At 42.0% G+C, this 21,161-nt stretch overlaps 1 protein-coding gene across 2 annotated transcripts; it reads left to right on the top strand.

The window, feature by feature from the left end:
* Positions 1-13,644: 13,644 nt before the first annotated feature.
* On the top strand, positions 13,645-21,161 carry LOC127785218 (flowering time control protein FPA). 2 transcript variants are annotated; one of them, XM_052312648.1, is made up of 5 exons: positions 13,645-13,789; positions 13,898-14,260; positions 16,775-17,985; positions 18,460-19,910; positions 20,878-21,161. In XM_052312648.1, the coding sequence occupies exons 2-4, from the start codon at positions 13,898-13,900 to the stop codon at positions 19,901-19,903; spliced, it is 3,018 nt and encodes a 1,005-aa protein (XP_052168608.1). In that variant the 5' UTR covers positions 13,645-13,789; the 3' UTR covers positions 19,904-19,910; positions 20,878-21,161. The 2 variants fall into 2 exon arrangements, with proteins under 2 accessions (XP_052168608.1, XP_052168607.1); XM_052312647.1 differs by having other exon boundaries at positions 13,645-13,796.

Raw genomic sequence — 21,161 nt, 5'->3', positions numbered from 1 at the left:
GGTCTGTGTGCCAAGATGAAATATGACTATCAAGAGTAGATGGAGGGAGTAAAATTTATTTTTTTCATCATCTCTCTTTATCTCTCTATGAATTTAATGCTTATTTCTTGGAACTTGTGTGGAGTTAGCTCTTGCATGAGAGCCAACACTCTCCATTTTTTTATCTCTCTCTTTCACATAAGCATTTAGCTTGCTTATAGCTCACCATTATCCTTGCTCTAACACAAACACAAGTCAATTAATTGTAGAAAATATATAATAATTGGGTTTCTTGCACTTTGGTGCTGAGGTAGGTATTGGGAGCTGGGCAAATGATTGGTGCATGGAAAATTCAGCCTGGCCTCTCTTATCTGTCTACCATCTCCCAATCTCTATCTGTGTGTGTGTGTGTGGCGTTTGGTGATGCTAGCAAATTGACAAATGGGATTAGTTTAATTGGGGTTTTTTTGTGCCCTTTTTGCTTAGAAAAAAAGCTAGTGGGTGGAGGATCATGTGAGAGCTGAACAGACAGCTGAGTGGCCCTTCTCCATTTGTTTAATTTTCTTTCGCGTGTTATTTAATTTGTAAAAACCCTTGCTTACATCGGCTTTGCACATGCTCAATGTCCATATCCAGACGTCATGTGTGTTTCAACGCGTACAAATGCAGGAAATGTGGTGCTTCAAATGGTCTCTTTCACCTTGCTAAGAGTGTATATACAATAGACCTAAATTAGTAATAAAGCTATCAGCCTGATTACATCGGAATTTGTTTGTCGTGTCGACTAAAAGCTGTGTTGCCATGGGGTTTTTAACTTATCTCTCTCATTTTCGCACGCACGCTTTTTAAACTGCTAAACGGTAAACAATGTGTGACAAACAACGTGTGAGCTTCCGATTGTGTTGTCTTAATTTGTGTTGGGTACTTGGGTGTTGGGGTCAAACCATGAGAAAAGAATCAAGTATATGATTGTTGGGAGGATGTATGTAGTCCAGGTGAGACTGGTATGAAAATGGAAAATGTACAAAATGCAAATTATGGATATTTTGTTAGGGACCACTATTTTGTGAAGATTGCTTGTACGGTGATGCCTCTAGCTATATATGATAGAGGTGGTATGTAGACAATTGAGGATGGGAGCTAAGCTCCAAATTAAGTTCGATGGGCTGACTCTACGGCTATATTCTTCTCGATGAGTTGGGAACTCATCTCCCAGGCACACAGAACAGAACGACTCATTAGCACATGATTAATTAAATATTAACTATTTTTTTTAAAAAATAGATTAATATGATTTTTAAAGCAACTTTTTTATAGGAAACTTAAAAAAAACTGTTTAGCTGTTTGAAAAATGTGCACGCGGAAAAAAGAGATAGGTGAGTTGGAAAAGAAGGGAAGAACACAAACTACGTATATATAGAGCTAAAGTTGAGTTAGAAATATTTAGAAGAGAATATATGCCAAAGATGCTGATGTCATATTTTTTTACAGGAGATTGACTCGACCAGGGAAATATATACAAAAGACAAAATAATAAGCTTATTAAAATTTGATGTGTTTTGCATATATTATCCTTCCCTATCAATACAAACGATGCAAAGCTTTTGCCCTTTTAAAAAAGATATAATTAATGATTGATGCATAGATTTTTCTATGAACTTAACAAACCAAAAAAACCATTTTGTATGTCAACAGTGTCACATGCAGTCTCCTAACATTGTCACGTTATCAAAATCATAGACAGAAAGAGAATGTGAAAGAAGGTAGCACACTACGATTTTCTATTTATATTTTCTTGAACCTTTTTAATTTTCAATTAAAAAATAAACCAATTCTAAACTTATTTTCAAATCTTAAACTTTTGGTCACGCCACGTGGTAAGACAAATTGCTGTTATTGTTTTGGGGTTGTGTGGCCAAAAAGATGATTTAGAAATAAGTAATGATCTATTTTGTAAATTAAATCATTAAAAAGTTTAAAAATAATAAAAATTCGTACCCTACAAGATCCTAATTTTTACCTAGGTGTTTATACCATCGGCCACCTATAAAAACCGTCGGCCTTGTATATTTCTAAGCGTATATCATCGGCCACTACTCCCTCTCTGTTTCAAAACGTAGTTACTTATGATCAACTATGCGTATAGCGTAGAAGATATGTTTTTCAAATGTAAAAATTGCTTTTTTTAGGATCCCTTTGAATCGTAGGGTTGAAAAAACAGAGAAAAAGGGAGAAACACATGATTCTGATAGGAATTGAAGTGTAAAACAGAGGATTGCAAAACACATAAAAAACTCAGGAATGATCATTTGATTAGACCGCAAGAAAAAACACAGGAATTAGATGCGGGAGATAGACTCAAAGGAAATTTTTCAAGAGGTTGGAGCTCTTGCTAAGTTTCCTCTAAAATCCACATGCAATGTGTCATTACATAGGATTTGAAAAACTTCAATCCTTTGAATCAAAGGGCTAATAGAAAAATTTCCTATAGGATTTAAATCATATGAAATTCTTACGTAAGTCCTTTATTTACTTTAGAGCGGAAATAATATTTCTCTCTTGATACAGAGGATAAAATATTCTTACGAACGACTGGTATTTAGCAAATATCCTATATTTAGCAAAATAGGATGGACGCTAATTCTAATAGCATCCAAAAAAGGACGTTGCTTTCCATAGCGACCAGGTCTGGACGTCGTTCACCTCAGCGTCCAGCTATGTTGTGCAGCCTAACTATCCCAAAGCCATATCCATTCTATATACGAGAAATAGAAGCGAGGAATCCCTGTAGGGAGAACTGGTGCGGCATCGAGGATTCGAGGCTATGGCCTAGGGCAGTTATTGGCTTACTGCCGCCGATCCAACAGGAGACTGGGAAGTGGGAAGCCGCTGCCGTCCCCGCCTTGTCGGGAGCCTGATATGGCGATATCCGCCAAGGACACAAGAACCATATCTATCAGTTCTTTTGGAAACGACAAGTAATTTTAGGATTAGTAGTGGAAATCTAAGTTATAATTTTTGCCTGGGGTTGTAGTTAATGGTGCTGTTGTAGCTCAAAGATGTGTTTTAGTTTAGAAGCATATGTATGTGTATTCATGAGAGTTTCAGACCTTCTATGACTCTTTTCTGTTTGATTGGTTCTATGTGTACTAGTACTGAATTACTTACACGCCCATAGTCATATGATCTATTGTTTGGTACTGTTGTGATATTCTTCTGTAGTGTGAAGTTTGGAAGCATGCACGTATTCTGAAATCCGAAATACTCAATTATATGAATGGACTTATTTTTCTTCTGCTTCATGTGAATACCCACAAAAATAGTTACATCTGTATTTCATCTGAGTTGCGAGGCAGTGCGTGAGCTTCTTCAATAACGATTAACGCACAAGAACTCATTGTGCCTGTTCCCAGCCTGGGCCTGCCATCGACGGCACAGGTGAACGACGGAAACGAAAGCTTCATGGACGGAAGCTTCATGCCTTCATTACAGCGAGATGCCGAGGGCGGCAGGCGACAAACGGAAAATTTCAAGGGCTGCCGCTTAGTCCGATCCTGCCTGGGAGGCGAGCGTCGCCTACCAAATACTCCAGTTGTTTGTGTTAACGACGAGATATATGGGTATACGTAGTTTTTTCTTTTTGTATTTTATGGAATATAGGTTAGGAGGCGGCGCCAGGCAGTGGACGCTGAGATGAACAACGTCCAGAGGTGGACGTCGAGGTGAACAGCGTCCACTCCTGGACGCTATTAGAGTTAGCGTCCATCCTATTTTACTAAATAGGAGCTCTTATTTACCACATATTTAATTTGTAAATTATTAATTACTATAAATAAAAAAATTGGGGTCTACAGGCTACAGCTCCAATGAGCATCGAAGTGGTTTAATTAATGATGCAATAAAAAAAATGATTATCCGATAATATATATCACTGTATCGGGACGAATTATCACTCCAGGATTCATGGGCTTAATTCATCGTAGGATTCTTGTTTGATTAATTAATTAGATAAAGTTTGGAGTTTCTTCAAGACAAAACAAAATGAGATCGAGTAATGATACCGTACCAACAACTAGTGGAACTTAGAACGGACTATAAGTTTGCATTTAAAAATTTTGGGTGATGCTGATGAGTGGCTCAGTCGTAGGAGGATAGAAAATAGAGCCTGTGTTACTAAACACTGCCATACTACAGGTAAGTGCTATTGGCTGTCTACACTCTTTGGGGTGGGTAATGTTTGTAATTTATAATCCCTCATTTTTTATATGTATGTTTTTCGAGCTTTGTACATGAAAGTTATTTAAAAATATATATTTGTCATTTATGTAAGTTTTTATAGCTGATACTTCTAATTAATTATGCGCTAATAAGCCATACTGTTTTAATCGCGCACGAGAGAAAGTTCCATTGCACATTGAAGAAATTAAAGACAAACTTGTTCGAAATTGGGCTATTATTCTTCATTTCTGGATTTAGTGCAGTCGCTTGGGGAGCTGGGGTTGTGAGAGGAACGAGAAGACGAGGAATGGAGGCAAGACTGCAAGATACGCGAGGATTACGTGCATACTCTTGTGTTGACTGCTGCCCTAGTCTCTAATGGGTCTCAAACAAAACATACACATATACATGGTTTGGAGGCCTCCGTCGCCCCTCTCGCCATGGCCTAGGAACGGCCCTGGTCTACACTCAACCCTAGCTCAAAAAAAGCAACTGATCAACACTCGGACTATAACAAGCCGATTATATTAAATAACTCCCTCTAGGAAATCCAACAACTTGAAAAAAATTCCACGCTTTTTTATTAATTTTTCTTTTTACTGAAAATTTTGGTGCAGCTCTTTTCTTTCTTTCTTCTTTTTTTCACCTTCTGCCTTTTCTTTTCTTTTTGTTTCTCTCTTTTTTTTACAAGCAGCTGTTGTGCGCAAGGAGAAGCCAACAATCGGCTTATAAAATTACAAACCAATTTAAAGAAAACCGAAAAGAAAAGCGGCTACTCGGTGGACATAGTGGAATGCATGCGCATGTGTACTGCTACGGAAATATTCATCCGTTGGTTGATATGGAAGGAGAGGTTGGTACCAAATCAAACGAGATAGCGATCAAAGGAAATCTCGGCAGGAAGGAAATGGTCACGCAACAATTTCAAGATTTCAGAAACAAAACCACCGTATAGAAGGCTGATCTTCTATTTTTCATGTGCACATCATGTCTGGCTGTCAGTAGAGATATCAATCTAATCTCAATGATAGGCACATAGATGAGCTCATCTAGAAACACTGTAGAACAACACCCAGCACATAATCCTCACCAAGCAATTGACGATCTGATACCAACCGATGACACTCTCTCTCGGGCCTGATCTTCTGGTGAGAGGATAACTCTCGCTTTTATCGAATGTGATATTTGCGACGTGGCTACCAACCAGAACAGGTTCAGGACGTCGTGCAATCACTACACCACAAACGATGTCATACCAACCGTGACGCGTGGTTGATAATCCCTGCAATGCAAACGAGAGAACAGTGCAAGAACAAGATAATATACGATCTAAATATTGCGAATAGATAATTAAGCACAACGAAGTAGTTGCAATTGAAGTGGTAGATATAATCTACCCGGCAAATCAACACACCAACTATTGGGGTCTCTGAATCTATAGTCGCCAACTAATCGAACAAGGATTAGAGACAAGGTAAATGGCACTTGGAAAAATTCAACTAAATAAAACCCAATTGTTTTTAGGTGTACAAAGCTATTTATAGATGAAAATAAAGCTAGAGATAGGTGTTGGTTCGTGGAGGTGGATAGAGACACTTCTGAGATGGGACTAGTCTATTACAAGGCCCAAGGCACAAGTTCGGTTTCAGCAATAACACAATATTATTTTGACAATTCCCATTGATTTAGGATGAATTTTGATATGATATCAGATGGGTTTGAAAGGTGAGGAGATAGGCTTTCCAACAAGTACTAGATCACCCAAATCGGAGTTGGTATGAAGGCGTTAGGTCCGTTCGAAGTCAATGTTGTCTCTGCCTTTGGAGGCCGAACCAGATTTTGACTTGTTATTGGAACTTGTGAAGTTATGTGTGTATCCGATGAAGTGATGTCCTCATCAGCAAACAAGGCTAAAACTCGACAATGGATTCATTGTAGGAACACTCATTTGATAACTAAGCATAGCTTCAAAGAAGAAGCTGCAAATTTGTCAAACAAGCATCGAATCATCGCGGAACAAAAAAGAATATCCAATCCGAACAAAATCCAGAAATAGCTAAACCCAATCCCTAATCTGAATCATTTTGATACACCATACAAACAGAACCCAAGCCACATCACGCCCAAATCCAACCCACGACATCGTCTCCGTTAGCGATTAGGCACTCGGCGATGTTGTGCCAGCCACGGAGCGCGGCGTGCAGTTGTTGTAGTCATGAGCATTCATGAGCACGGAATCCTCCTCCAATAGCTTCATCATGGCGTCGGCGTCATTCTGGTGCATATGCCACATGATCGTCGACGTCTGCACCACTAGCCTCTTGTCGTCGAACCGCCACTGCTCCCTGCTGCTTCTCGATGACTCCGTCCTGCTCATCTCTATCACGCCCAGAAATTCACGAACCAGAATTTCTAAGCTGAATGTGCAATAAATCCCTGTCCAGGACCAGCCAGGGTACACAAACGACAATTGTTGACATACAGATCCACGTCTTACAAAAAATAGAAAAGATTACAAATGTAGCGGAAAAGATAAAACGAACTAAACTTGGACGCTTGACTTCTACAGCAGGGCGACTCCACTCCACAGGCATCCCTTGACGGCAGCGACGAAACCAACCCTAACAAGACAGCTCCAACTTGGAAGATCTTCAGCTCTGGTGTGGGGGAAAAGAGAGCAAGACTGAGTACTACCCACTGTACTCAACAAGTCATACCGGAAGAGGAGGTATGATGCAGGATATAACCAAAGGAGGCTAAGGGTTCTTTTGCAATAAAGCATGCATTTAAAAACAGAAGTTGAAAGCAGTAAAACAATTGTAGTAGATTAAGCAATATTAACCAATCACTGTCCAACGCTACACCACGTTGCAACAGGCTCAACCAACCACCTGAACTACACCAGTTCATTAAGCTAAACTAGGGTGAGACTAATCACGGTGAATCTGGTTGATCGCCCATAACCGCGGGCACGACTATTCGAATAGTTTTACTCTGGCCAGAGGTGTATAACTGTACCCAGAAGAAACGATTCCACACATGTCACCATGCCCCGAAGTATCACCATGATACTGCAAAGGGGGAAATCGTGATAAGACCCTCCGCATAACCCTCCCCTAACCATTCACACCACGCTAAGGTTTCACCCCGACCCCCAACGGGCAGTGGGCGGTCCCCTCTTGTGCCGCGGTAAATCCGGCAGCTGGACAACTGGACACCCCGCCCGACCCAACTCCATCACGCCCACCCTCGCCACCGGTGCCTAGGAAAGGGTCAAGCTATACTTCAGATCAAGCAGTTACCCACTCCCGCTTGTGGTAAGCACGGTAAGTCTCTCAGGGTTTCCCGTGAACCGGTCCTTAATTGCCATGGGTGCGACCAGCAAAACCATGCACCCACAGCCCACCATTTAGTGTATTTTAATTAACTAACACCATTGCGGTGGCACCAATCCAAAACTATGCTATTAGTCAAAGTCTATGTAATAATGTGATCCCCATTTGTGTACTAGTTGAACTAGGCATGGCTAAGCATTTCCTAAACCAACATCTAATCTTACTGATACCCAAGTTATCAATGGCATAAGGTAAACAATATATGCGGGATATTTGTAAATTGGGTACAATATGATCAATTGTAATGCATGACTTGCCTTGCTCTCGCACTGATGAGACCACAGCAACGTCTTCGAGAAACCGCGGATCGACGAAATGGCCGAAATCTACGCGACAAACAGAGCACAAAAGCAAAACACACTATAAGACTACTGAAACAGGAAACAAAACCATTTTTAATGGATTCTAGGGATTTTTATGAATTTACTAAGACTTGAATGGACTTAAACGGAGCTCGGATGAATTACTTATGAATTTTAGATGATAAACTGTATTTTTACTAATAAAGAAAAGCCTAAATAACTTTTATTGCGCAATATTACCTAGGGCTGACGTCAGCGAGGGGGGGCGGCTCGGTAGGCGGGCCCCGCATGTCAGCGGCACAAGGGGAGAGGGAGGGGGCGCCGGCACGTGGGCCCCACGGGCAGTGGCTAAAAGTGGGCGGGGTGGTCCACCGGTTGGTGGGCCCCACTAGGGTAGCAGCACAAGGCGGGGGAGGGGGTGCGGCTGCTGGCTCGGCACGGCTCAAGCCAGCCGGCCATGGCGAGGCGGCGACGGCGCACGACCGCCGACGACGGCAAGCGGCGGCGCGGGAGGCGGCGCGGACGGCGCGAAAGGTGGCGGCGTCAGCCGAAGGCGACGGTGCACACGCGGAGGGTGGCGGCGCTCATGGGAGGGAGGAAAGGAAGAAGGAGAGGGGATCCCTTACCGAGGCGATGACGGCGATCGGCGCGGGAAGAGACGAGCGGCGGCGGCGGTTCGGAGAACGGTGGACGGGGTCGGGCACAACCTGGGAAAGGCGATGACCAGGTTAGGAGAAGGGAAGGATGACCACGGCGACTAGAACGGCCGGCCGGAGTTGAGCGGAAATGGAGAGCTCACCGGCGTGCGAGGGAGGCGGCGCTTCGGCGACGTTTGGCGGCAAGCGAGCGGTGGCCGAGGTAGCACTCACGGCGGCGGAGCTAACGGCGGCGGCGGCTTGGCGCGGCGGAGGCCTTAGCGGCGATGGCGCATGGCCGGAGATGGGCGGCGGCGGCGGAGCTCGGGTGTGGCGTGGGGAGAGCGGCGGAGTGCACGGGCAAGCGCGGCAAGAGCGGAAAAAGGTCGAGGGGGCTCGAGGGAGTGATTTATAGGTACGGGAGGGGGCGGACGTGGCCGAGGAGGTGACCGATTTGGCCAGCGATGTGGGGTGGAGAGAGAGAGAGAGAGTGGGGTGGGATTCAAAATGAATCCCGCCCATTTTTGGGCGCGTGCGAGGGCGGGAGGAGCGGGGGAGGGGCGGCGACGTGGGCGTAGGGCGCGGAGTGGGGCGCGGAGTGGGCGCGGGGAGGAGGGAAAGGCGGCGGCGTGGGTGGTTGCCGCCGGGGCGCGGGCGGCTGGAGGAAGGGGATGACCCCGACAGGTGGGACCCACCTGTTGGCGTCCCGGAGGGAGGGGGAAGGGGAAATGGGCCGGCCCAACAAGGGGAGGCCGAGCGCGGGGTGAGGCGAGGTGGACTGGGCCGATGTCCCAAGAAGAGGGAAAATGAGGAAAATAAAAGGGAAAAAGGAAAAATGAATTCCCTGGGATTTAAAATTGCACTTTGGTGATTTTTAATTGGTAAAAATTATTTACAAGGCTCTGAAAATTCCACTAAAAATCCTGTTAATATATTGCAACATGGGGAACTCAAGAAAAATTCCATCACGCCATTTCCGATTATTAATTGCATTGATTAATTAGGGATTCAACTCTAGGTTAATTAAACAATTTCTTCGAGCAATTTATTTAACCAATTTTTTTTGTAGCAAGAAAAGGGGGAAACTTCAGGGCGTGACAATCTCCCCCTCCCTCCCTTCATGCGTGCTCAAATACGAGACCACATCTGCGGCCAGCCCATCTCCTCCCCATCTGCAAAGGAAGAAGAAGACCAAGGAGGAAGAAAGTATGTTCTTAGATGGAGGCTGACAAAATATTCAACTACAATGACATGGTTTCAATTTTACAAAATTATAGTGACACACATAAGACCAAGGAGGAAGAAAGCATGTCCTTAGACGGAGGTTGACAAAATATTCAACGGCAATGACATAGTTTCAATTTTACAAAATTACAATGACATGCAACAAGTATCACAGATATAAAAGACATTTTTCCTAATTGACCAAATTTGCAATGACATAGATCCAATTAACCATTTCCTTTTTGGCCCCCTCCCTTTTGGTCTCAACAATCAACATCAAGGCACAGCCAAAACTCAGGTATCTTGATATCATTGATAATTGTTGCTATATGAAGCAAAGCTTTACTAGTGTATCATCACACTACAGTTTTCAAACAGCCCATAATTTCATTTTATCCTTTGCCGGGGGCACTAAATTGCCATATATTAATAAATGACATTTATTCCTAGCCACCTATCATTTTCAGCATGCAAATACATACTTACCCAAATTCATCAAACACAATGCATGTAGCATTCACTTGTGACAGCTCCTTAATTTCCAAAGAATCATCTTCTAATATCGCCTGTTTATTTTTCATGTCATTTCTCCAGACAAGATATAATGTGATGAAATGAATCCTGTGAAGTAGTCATGATGTAAGGAATCATGTGCCTTATTATGTTTAGATATGAAAAGACATGTGTTTCCCCTCAAAAAAGAAAATCCAAAAATGAACCATTATTTGTGACTAAAGAAAAAAGAAAAACTGATCAGTTAATATGGCAACAATTTTTGTTAATATCTATGATTCCAAAGTTAGATGCACTGGCAATGACAGCATAAGGGATTAAAAGCACCTTATCTCCCCTCACCACTGCCTTGTCCAATGTCCAACCTTGCCCTTCTTTCCTTCTCTACTACACGTGCATACACCCTTGCTAGCCTCCCTACATTTCCCATTTCCATCACCATGAATAGGTTGCAGCACATCGATTGAATATCACAATTTTAATGTGAATATATATATGCAGAGTGAAGCAGAGGAACTTGGATGATGCGTGCTGAAGTTATCATGGAACAGGTTTTTGCTTCACCATACTCATGCAACTTTCTTCAAAATCAATTATGTTTAGGATTTGCAACCATATTCCTTTAGATCTATGATTTGATTAATGATTTGTTTGTGGTATTACAATCATTTAGAGTGGATTCAACCCGTTCTCTTATATCTATTGTGTGTAAGGATTTTACAATCACATTTCTTCAGATCCATGATTTTAGTAGACTACGTGTGATATAATTATCATTTAGGGTGTATACAACCTATTTTTTTAGATCTATCATATGTTTATATCTTTTACAAGCAGATTCCTTTAAACACTTGATTCAACTAGTAAGATTGTACTGTACTAAATGTGTTGCTATCATTTATTAGGGACCAAAACAGATTGGTAGTGTGTGCAATGGCTTTATTTAAAAAAAATATCTCTTTTGTGTGTAGATGATTGTTATATCTCCTCACAATACAAAATATTGATCTTAAAGCCAAACTTGATTTGGCAAGAACAAATAACCCTTAAAACACATAACGCATTTAATTTTCTATTAAACTAAGAACTTACTACATATCGCAAGATATATGGGCCTCATATGAAAAGGAGTATTATGGATAGTGTTAGAAGAGGTGCCAAAATTTAGTTAAAATGATAAAAAGAGTGCAGCCAATAAATATGGATTAAGCAAGAAAGAAAGCTCCTCTAAACATTTTTTCCGAAAATGTTCTTTTAGTTGCAAAAAAAATTGTAGCATGACAATACCAAGAGTCTAATTGCGCTGAATGCATTCATCTTATTTAACTATGTGTTTTTTTATATGGGGTTGTTTGTGAATTTAACCCTCCTAGTGGAGTTTTCACCGTAGGCTAGTGGAACTTGAAAATATTCCACCTAAAATGCACCCAGACTGTAAAAAAAAAAAATCATATCTTCTATATAATTGATGCTCACTAGCTACTAAACTCAATATATGAGTGTAACACATCATCATTCAGTAGCAATTAATGCCTAAAGTATTTTAAATGTTATACAAGTATAGCACATCATCTATATTTTATTATATTTTAGAACTCAACATGTAAACATGGCATGGCAGATCATCTCACATCATTTGATATACATATCCATCATTTCTATAAGAGCTCTTTTACCATCCTTGAGGAAGTACCATGAGGTACCATGAAGTACTAGGTACCATGAGGTACCAATATAATCTAGCCATTGATTAAGCAGGGGCATGATTGGAAAAATAAGTCAATAGACAATATTATCGTTCATTGGTCCTTCCAATCGGCACCACCCAAATCACCAATAGCGATATAGAGCGCCGCAAATCCCTTTCCGTCTGTCATGAGTTCTCGCCCAAATTGCTAAAAGCAAGGTGACACCACCGCTGGGAGTGCCCGAGCCCAACGCCGACCCCTTTTCTCAGTTCCGCCGCCGCCGCCGGCGGATAGATATTAGTAAGGAATTGGTGAATACGCATGTTGTGTTTAGGCAATATGGTGCCTGCTATTAATAATTGAAGTCGTGTGTCTTTGGGTGGTGATTATGCGAATTGATTTTATTAGTAATTGAAGTTAAATTCCAGTGGAGCCGTAGCTGCCGCTGGATGGTATGATGCAATTAGCTAATTTCAAACCAAACTTGATACTGTCCATTGAACAGAGGGAGATAGTATAACAGCACAAACTGCTAGTACATATAGTTTTGACGAGATTACATCAAAGGGAGGCAGTACATATTACCAGACAAAATAATGATGTTCATCCTGTCATCCATCACACAAATTAAGAACATAGACCTTGAGACTAAAATCATCACCTTTACCTATGCTTCCTCCTAAAACCATCAGCTTCTTATAGCTAATTCCATCCGCAGCAGCAACGAAAACATGCAAAAATATGAACCTGAAGCTTCGGCGGTGGCCTCACTCTCCATTCAGTAGGCCCTCAATCTCCATTATTCGGCAGCACCCTAGCCGTAGCGGCTCGCTCGACGACTTATCACGATGCAGCAGGTGACATTGACCACGCCAAATTCACACCTCCCCAATCCCCACCCCGCGTGCGGCCGATTCGCTTCCACAGATCGACGAGAGGAGCAAGCATGACCGGATGGAGGGATCTGATCGGGAGTGCTTGATGAAGATATGCTTTCCCCCTCATCTGAGATGGATCTGAACTTGGAACGGGCTCCATCTCTCATTTGCAACGTGTGTTGAGAAGGAAGAGACGCAGACAGATGCGGGCGGAAGAGACGCGGAAGAGGAGCCCCTTCTCTCGCTGCTGCGCGTGGTGATGCACTAATGCGGAAGAGAATGTGAAAGTACAATTCTATCCTCCCACCTACAGTACCGCCTCAATCTAGGTATACGGTACCACGCGGTATGAACAAATTCCAGTCGTCCGATGCTGCCAAATCGATGACCATGATTTGGTACCGCATGCCCTCAAGGATGGTAAAAAATCTCTTTCTATAATATTAGCATGCATGCGCTTAACTCCAAAATATATGGATGGATATATTCTAAGTTTTATAAATATGATAGATAGAAATGTTGAAATATTGTGGGAATGGTGTTGATTTGTAGTATTCAATAAATCGTACTCCCTTCATCTCAAAACATAAGAAGTTTTTGTTGAATGTGACACATTCTAGTAATACGAATCTGGATAAACTAGTATGTGTTTCATGTAATCAAAACTCTTTATATTTTGAGATGGATGGAGTATAGATATGATATTGTAAGCTTATAAGATTTGATATGCATTAATTATTGTCCAGTGATAAGCCATGCTTGCATCCATTTTCTCGGCAAACGAAAAAAAACACGGAAGGGAAAAATAGTAAAGGGCAGCAAGAAAAAAAATGGAAAAACAATTGCAGAGAGAGAGAGAGAGAGAGAGCACCCATCCATCTCCCCGGAGGCGAAACCCTAACCCATCCAACCCATCGCCGCCGGCGAAAACCCTAATCCATCCGCCGCCGAACCGAAGTACACGGTGCCCTCTGCTCCCTCCCACGCTCGATCCACTACCCGCTGCTGTTGACGGGAATGCGGTTTCCCTGACGAAATCGCGGTTCGGCTTCTTGGTTCTTGCAGATGGGGAGACCTCGAGGCCGCGGCGGAGGAGGAGGAGGAGGGAGGGGGAGGTTCGGCGGCGGCGGGGGGTCCCGCTTCTCCGCCGCCCGCGATGACCCGCCGCCGCGGCGCTCCTCCTCCGGGTGGGGGGTGGCACCGCCGTCGCGGCACCTGTGGGTGGGCAGCCTCTCCCCGGGCGTCGCCGCGGCCGACCTCTCGGAGCTCTTCCTCCGGTGCGGCGACGTCGAGGGCATCTCCCGTGACCCCGGCCGGAGCTTCGCGTTCGTGACGTTCGCGCGGGAGGAGGACGCCGTGGCGGCGGTGCGGGAGCTGCAGGGGATCCACCTCCGCGGGGCGCCCATTAGGATCGAATTTTCCAAGGGGGTTAGTGTCGATCGTCCTCCTCCCGCCCCCTTCGCCACGGTTTGCCGCGCTTTTACCGAATTGTTCATCATATTCCCTGTCTCAAAATCACCAGTATCCACCAATGAATTGTGCTTATCTTGTCATGGTTGCAAACACGAATCGCCGAAAAATAAAGCAAAAACTATGTTTCACAACAGACCAAGTGTCGCGATAAGTTAAAATTGGTTTGGAGTTTTGCTCTTAGTCAAAAATCAGACCAAAACAGGATCAACCTAGTATGCTTGAACAATGAACTATAAGTTCTCCGTTCTCAGGCATGCTCGGATAACACAGAACCTTAATTTTGTTCATTTATCCGCATCCTTGCTATCATACGAGTCTTTCATACAAAGAGACTTGTCAGACCTTTGGTTTCACTGAAACGGATAGTTCATTCCCACTATGTTTGTTCATCACCGACCAATAAAAGGTCGAATGCTCTACAGAGAGGAAGACTGACAACTCAGATTGCAGATAGTTAGGACTACTATTACATGGTTTTCCCTTGTTATCCCACTGGGAACTAAAGTTCTCGAACTCAATCAAATATTCAAAGTTCACTAATTGTGATAAGCACAACAGTTAGCTGATGTCTCAAGTCTCTGAATCTACAAGGAGTTAACTTCCATAACACCAAAGCTCCAAAAACAGGGATTTTAGATCTGATGCAGTACATTGCTGTGGCCTGACTGCCTGAGTGATAAAAATTTGGGGAAAATATATTGCATATGAAACTATCTGGATATTCAGTTTTGCGCACATATAAGCAAATTTAAACAGCTCATGAGACATCAATGAAGGCCTTCCGAAATCCCAGAACGTCAAGATCATTTAATAATCTTGGCATGTCCACATTAATATTTTTGGGCTAGTCGGTACCCTTTCTCATCTTCTGCAGCTTATGTTTTAAGTTTGAGATGGAACTCAAATTCTATTATGAAGAAGATAATCTCTCCTTGCTTGGTTAAATAGAGAATGCATATGACAACCACTTTGCTATGGTATACCGGTGCAGGACTTGGTTTCCATAAATTACCACAGGCACTCACAAGAGCTTTTTGCTATTATTGTGCAACCAGAATAGTCTCATTTAAATCCTTAGGCATTCTATTAATTGACAGAAAATAACAGCACTAGTTTAGGAAATGTGATTGAAATGCTCAATATTTAGTTTGGTCTGAAGGACCATGTTGAAGTTGCCACTTGCACATGGCTGAATCTAACAGATCAATCTTCACCTTTCTCACCCTTCATGTCATGACAAGAAAATAATATCATTTGAATCCTGATGCATTCTATTAAATGACAGAAAATAACAGTGGTTCAGCAAATTTGATTGAAATTATCAATGTTTAGTTTGGTCTGAAGGACAAGGACTACGAGATGTTGCCACTTGCACAGGCTTAATCTAACAGATTAATCTTCACCTTTCTCACCCTTTATGTCGCGATACATGCTAACCATTGCAATAATATATAGGTTCATCTATATCCCTATTAAAAGCAGGGTTTGTTACTTTGTTAGTAGTGCTTTGGTTTATTTGTGGCATGGAAATGCATACGTTTGTCTTGACTAGCTTTGTGGCTTGAATTCACATAGTGTATGAGACAGTTTTGCAATTGATCACAGGTTATCAATCGAGCTTTTTGGGTAGTTGAATTGTTGTAAATAGCTCTATTTCCATAAAGTTTGATCAGTGATACACCATACCACCTTGATGCTAAAACTGAGCCAAAGATTCATGTCAGATGATGGAACTATATCTTAATCAATGCAGCATCAATATTGAACTGTCTCGTGATGTTGTAAATATGGAACTATACCTTCGTAAAGTTTGATACACCATACAATCTAGTTTGATACACCATACAATCTTATGTTGTTATACTAATATTGAGCCAAAGGTTCATTTCAGATGATGGAACTATATCTCACCCAATTTCATCATCAATATCAAACTGGCTTGAGTTTTTTTTCCCCAAAAAAAAGACTTCATACAAAACTCCTAGTTAAAAACCTGCCATTAAAGATGACCCAAAAGTGCCATAACACTATAACAGAAGTCTTGTTCATGATATAGAAATTATAGAACAAATATGATATTATTACAGATGATATTCACAACAGCAGAAGTACCAAATTTCTACATTGTTGTCCTTGTGATTTATGAGTATCAAATGAAAAATGGATTCTAGCACTTGATAGAGTTGATCCCAACTCTCCTTTTGTGGCCTTATTCCAAGTTTGAAACAGCAGGCTGTGATTGCGGTTCTATGTGGTTGTTTGACTGATTATTTCTTATCATTCATATTGTTTTAAACTGCATCTGGTAGGGCTAATTGATCAGAAGCAGCATGGACATAGGTAGAGCAGACCAATCTTATGTCCTAGAGCTTGTCAGTTAAATAGCAATATGAGCATACAAGTACTTATGGTATCTGTGTTCATCATGATCCATTTGCTACTCTGGACCTGAAATATTTGAATTTACAGGATAAAGGTTCAAGTAGCTCTATGGATGACAGATACTCACAACATGCTGATCAAAGACGTTTTACTGAACGAGGAAGGAATCAGCAATCAAGTCCTGAAAAATCAACTGATAAATCCAAAAGAAGCAGGCCAGCAGAACCTAGTGAAGTATTATGGATAGGTTTTCCTGTTGGTCTGAAGGTAGATGAGGCAACTCTCTGGGAAGCCTTTTCACCTTTTGGTGAGGTTGTCAAGATAACTACATTCCCAGGGCGTACTTATGCATTTGTCCAGTACACTACTATTGCAGCGGCATGCAGGGCGAAGGAAACACTGCAGGGAAATCTTTTCAATAACCCTCGAGTTAGCATTTGCTTTTCTCGGAGTGACAGTGTTTCAGCAGAATTTGGAAAAGGTTCCTTAGATGCCCCATATTCCCCCCATTTAAACTCTAGTGTTAGACCTATATTCAGGGAGCAAGATTTTGAAGATTTTCCTAGGGCTAGGCCTTTTGATAGTCCTCCAAGAGATATGTACATGCCATCTCCACATTATGGCCCTAAGAGACTTTCTAGAGATCATGATGATGTGGGTTTCAGCAGGGATAATTATTTGCGATATGGACCTGGAGTAGAGCCTGATCCTAGATCTAATTTTGAACCTTTTAGGATACGAGGGCTCGGTCCAGAAAGAAGGATGTCTGAGGACCCATATGAACAGCATAGGCGTAGCCCTGCTGGTGATGCACCATGGCACAACATTCCATTCGAGCGATCTCAGGGAGCCTTACCATTAGAGGATTCTCGGTATGCTAGGGAAGATCCATACCCATTTTCAAAGAAGCTGAGGACTGGTGAAGCACATGACTCTGAACTTCCTGAATACCCTTTCTCTGAATTTGATCGAGGGAAGGTTGGCTCTGCTTACCCAAGGAGGCCCTTCTATGGTGTGCCAGATGATGACATACACCCCAGAGGCTATCAACTTGCTCCTATGCATGGTAGAAATCATGTTGATCCTTTAAGGAATCCAACTCCACTTGTAGATAGGCATATACCAGGGCATGCACAGGACAGCTTTTCTAGGCATGTAGAAGTGGAAAGATCAACTCCTGAATACCATGAACCCCTTCTCAAGGAAGAATGGAAATGGGATGGTACAATAGCAAAGGGAGGCACACCAATTTGCCGAGCGCGATGCTTCCCTGTTGGGAAGGTTCTTAACTTCATGCTGTAAGTCTGGGTTCTTCACTGTATTTTCTTGTTCATTCTGAGTATCATTATTGACATCTACAACATTAGCTCTGCTTATCGTCTTAATAAAAATCACAAAATTTCCTTCATGGTTCAAGATATATAATACATAGCAAATATATCATAGATATCGTTTTGCCTTTTACATCTAATTTATACTGCATGCTTTTGTTTGCACCTGATGAAGGCTTTTGTAGAGCTATGTTTTGTTCACGTTGTTCTTGATTTAATTATATCTCTGCACCATTTGCCTCTACTCATAATCTTAATAAATACAGACGTTTGCCTTCACGGTCCAAACTACATAATCTAGTTGATCAATTTCTATCTGCATTCTTTTGGTTGTATCTGATGAGATGCCTTTGGTGTTTATGCTCTGTTCTATTGTTCTAGATTTGAGCATCTCTAAGTTCAACATTTAGTTTTAAACCGCTGTTGATTTCATACTTTCAGGCCCGAATTTTTGGATTGCACTGCTAGGACAAGCCTGGAGATGCTCTCTAAGCACTATTACCAAGCTGCCAGCAGCTGGGTGGTGTTTTTTGTTCCAGAAAATGATGCTGACATGGCAGCCTATAATGAATTCATGAATTACCTTGGTGATAAGCAGCGTGCAGCAGTTTGTAAACTTGGAGAAAGGAGCAGCTTATTTCTTGTTCCACCCTCAGACTTCTCTGAACAAGTACTGAGGGTTCCAGGTAAAGTCAGCATATCTGGAGTCATTCTGAAGTTTGAGCAGTCAGATCCAGAAGTTTCCTCGCCAACTCGCAAACCAGAAACATTTGTGAGTCATTTGAACCATGATGTTCGTGCTCATGAGGATCTAGATGCATTGAGAAGAATCAACCCACCAGATATCAGGCCACTTCCTCAGGGTTCAGATTATCTCGGGTTGTCGCCTGGAAGCTATAATCCAGCAAGTGCACATTTGGTTCCGCCTTACAAGTTTGGAAATGCTCCTTCATATCTAGGATCTGAATTAGCTCATCAAAAGCATCCACCTGACTCCCACAGGGAGATAGCACATGACAAGCAGCAGCAACACCCAGATGTATTGCCCTCAAGATGGTCAGATAACATTTACAATCCAAGTCCAGGTTCTGGAAATTTGAATTATTTGGCTGAGAGTGCGATCCCACATACATCAACTGATAGGACACCAGAGGCATACTCATTTGCTCCTCAAGGAGTACCAAAAGTGAGTACATCAGGGTATGCACCAGTTGCAGATGAGGCATCAAACATGTCCTACCCTCCCATGCAACCTGCATCACAGCAGGTAGTTAGACCTCAACAACCTCCATCTCTCCCATTATCACTTCCACCAGAGCAACTTGCACAATTGGCCACTCTTCTTGCACAACAAAACCAACCAGGAAAAGAGCCTGTGGAGAGCTTAAACAAAGAATCAGGATTCATACGGAATCCACATGGACATTCTTCAATGATGCCACACAGCTCAGGTTCTATCCCTGTCCAAAACTCATTGCCACCTGCTCCGCCATCTGCATCACAGTTACAGGTTCATGCGCCACCAGTTCAAGGTTCAGTGCCACCAAATCCATCCATTATGCATACACCGAATGCTCCTATGCCTTCTCACAACACTTTGCCTTTACCCCCTATGCATCCTTCGGGAAATCCAGCTCATTCTTCCATGCCTTTGAGATCGTTCGTCCCTCCTCTTCCTGAAGGCCCTCCACCCCTTAGGCAGCACACATCAAGTGCTCTACAAGCGCAACCTGCACTTCCCTCTGGACCACAGACTAGCCAGCAACCGTCTGCTCAGGAAGACCATCACGGAGACCCTCAAAAGCGCCTTCAAGCAACATTGCAGTTGGCAGCAACCCTACTTCAGCAGATACAGCAACAATCTAAACCTGGTGGCCAGAAGTAGATGCGAGGTAATTGTTTGCCTAAAGATCTCTTTTAATTTCTGTACCATTTACACAAGAATATGAATCATTGTCCTATTTGAACCAAATCGTTTATGCCATCAATGTAATTGCTAAATGGTTTGTATATTGTTTAGGAGAAACTCTTGCCTTGTATTGTTCGTTTGGTCATTGTTTTCCAAACTTTTACATGATAATCAAACATCAAGGACATTGCATTATCATTTTTACTCTTAATGCCTGTCTTTACACAAGTATTGTATTTCTGTCACCTGCTAGATAGAATTATGTTTGGAACCCTGGCTGTCAATTAACCAGTGAATGAAATTTCGGTTCAAAATTTCAGAAACAATTTCATTATTTTCGAACCCCCTGGCCAGTCATTCTCTCAGCCGAATTTTTCCAGTTTTTCTCTCTTTTTTTTAATTTGGTAAAAGTTTATTCAAATTCAGTCAAGTTGTGTTAATTTTTTCAAAAAAAAAAATCAGTCCAAAAAGTGCCGAAAATCCCGAATTTTCTGGAATTTCAGTGCTACCGAAATGGCTGAGATTTTAAGCGAAATCAAAAGTGAAAACCCTGTTATTAACATATAAATTTTAAGGGGAAAAGATATTTGTTGAAGAAGCAGGATGCAATCCCTCTCTGTATGTGATACATTTAATTCGTCTGAGTATATATATATTCGTAAACTAGTGGGACTTGGGCAATTATGAGTTGGAGCTATTTTATTTACTTTCTCATGTTTATGTAGTAATTGTGGCAAAAGCAGGACAACTTTAGTGAGATATATTTAGTATGCTTGATTTAAACTAAGAAATTTTCAATACATCATTTGTGCTTATGCTGATGATATTTTCAAATGCCATAGTCTGAACCCGCTCTTCAATTTCAGCATTCCATGTCAGTAGTAGAAACAAGAACCACCTTTATTTGCTGCAATCACCACTTACAACAGTTATATTACCTGTCATGACAGGTTAAGGAAATTTGCAGCCTGCAAGGATCATATGGTGATATTTTCTCCTTATTACTGAAGAGCCTGAGAGTCTGAAACTGCTGGTGGGCACCCATACCTATACCGGATGTTTTGTTAACATAGGTTCTGCTATGAATTAGCATTGCAGTTTAATTTTGAAAGCTTACTCCTAGGTGGCAACCACCTCCGTTGTCTTGTCTGTATAAGATTGCACCGTTCATCTTTTCTCTCTGTTTTTGTGTTAATCAATGCATAGACCCATGAATACCACTTCCCTTTTTGCA

The sequence above is a fragment of the Oryza glaberrima genome, chromosome 9, assembly GCF_000147395.1.
Source record: "Oryza glaberrima chromosome 9, OglaRS2, whole genome shotgun sequence".
Lineage (NCBI taxonomy): Eukaryota > Viridiplantae > Streptophyta > Magnoliopsida > Poales > Poaceae > Oryza > Oryza glaberrima.
The sequence above is the reverse complement of the archived record's forward strand: the minus strand, read 5'-3'. Positions and strand labels throughout refer to the sequence as shown.

Excerpts from the sequence above, each read along its gene's own strand:
- LOC127785218 (XM_052312648.1), top strand. The coding sequence starts at position 13,898 with ATGGGGAGACCTCGAGGCCGCGGCGGAGGAGGAGGAGGAGGGAGGGGG. Across the intron at positions 14,261-16,774 it reads GGATCGAATTTTCCAAGGGG|GATAAAGGTTCAAGTAGCTC; the intron begins GTTAGTGTCGAT and ends TTGAATTTACAG. Across the intron at positions 17,986-18,459 it reads AAGGTTCTTAACTTCATGCT|GCCCGAATTTTTGGATTGCA; the intron begins GTAAGTCTGGGT and ends TCATACTTTCAG.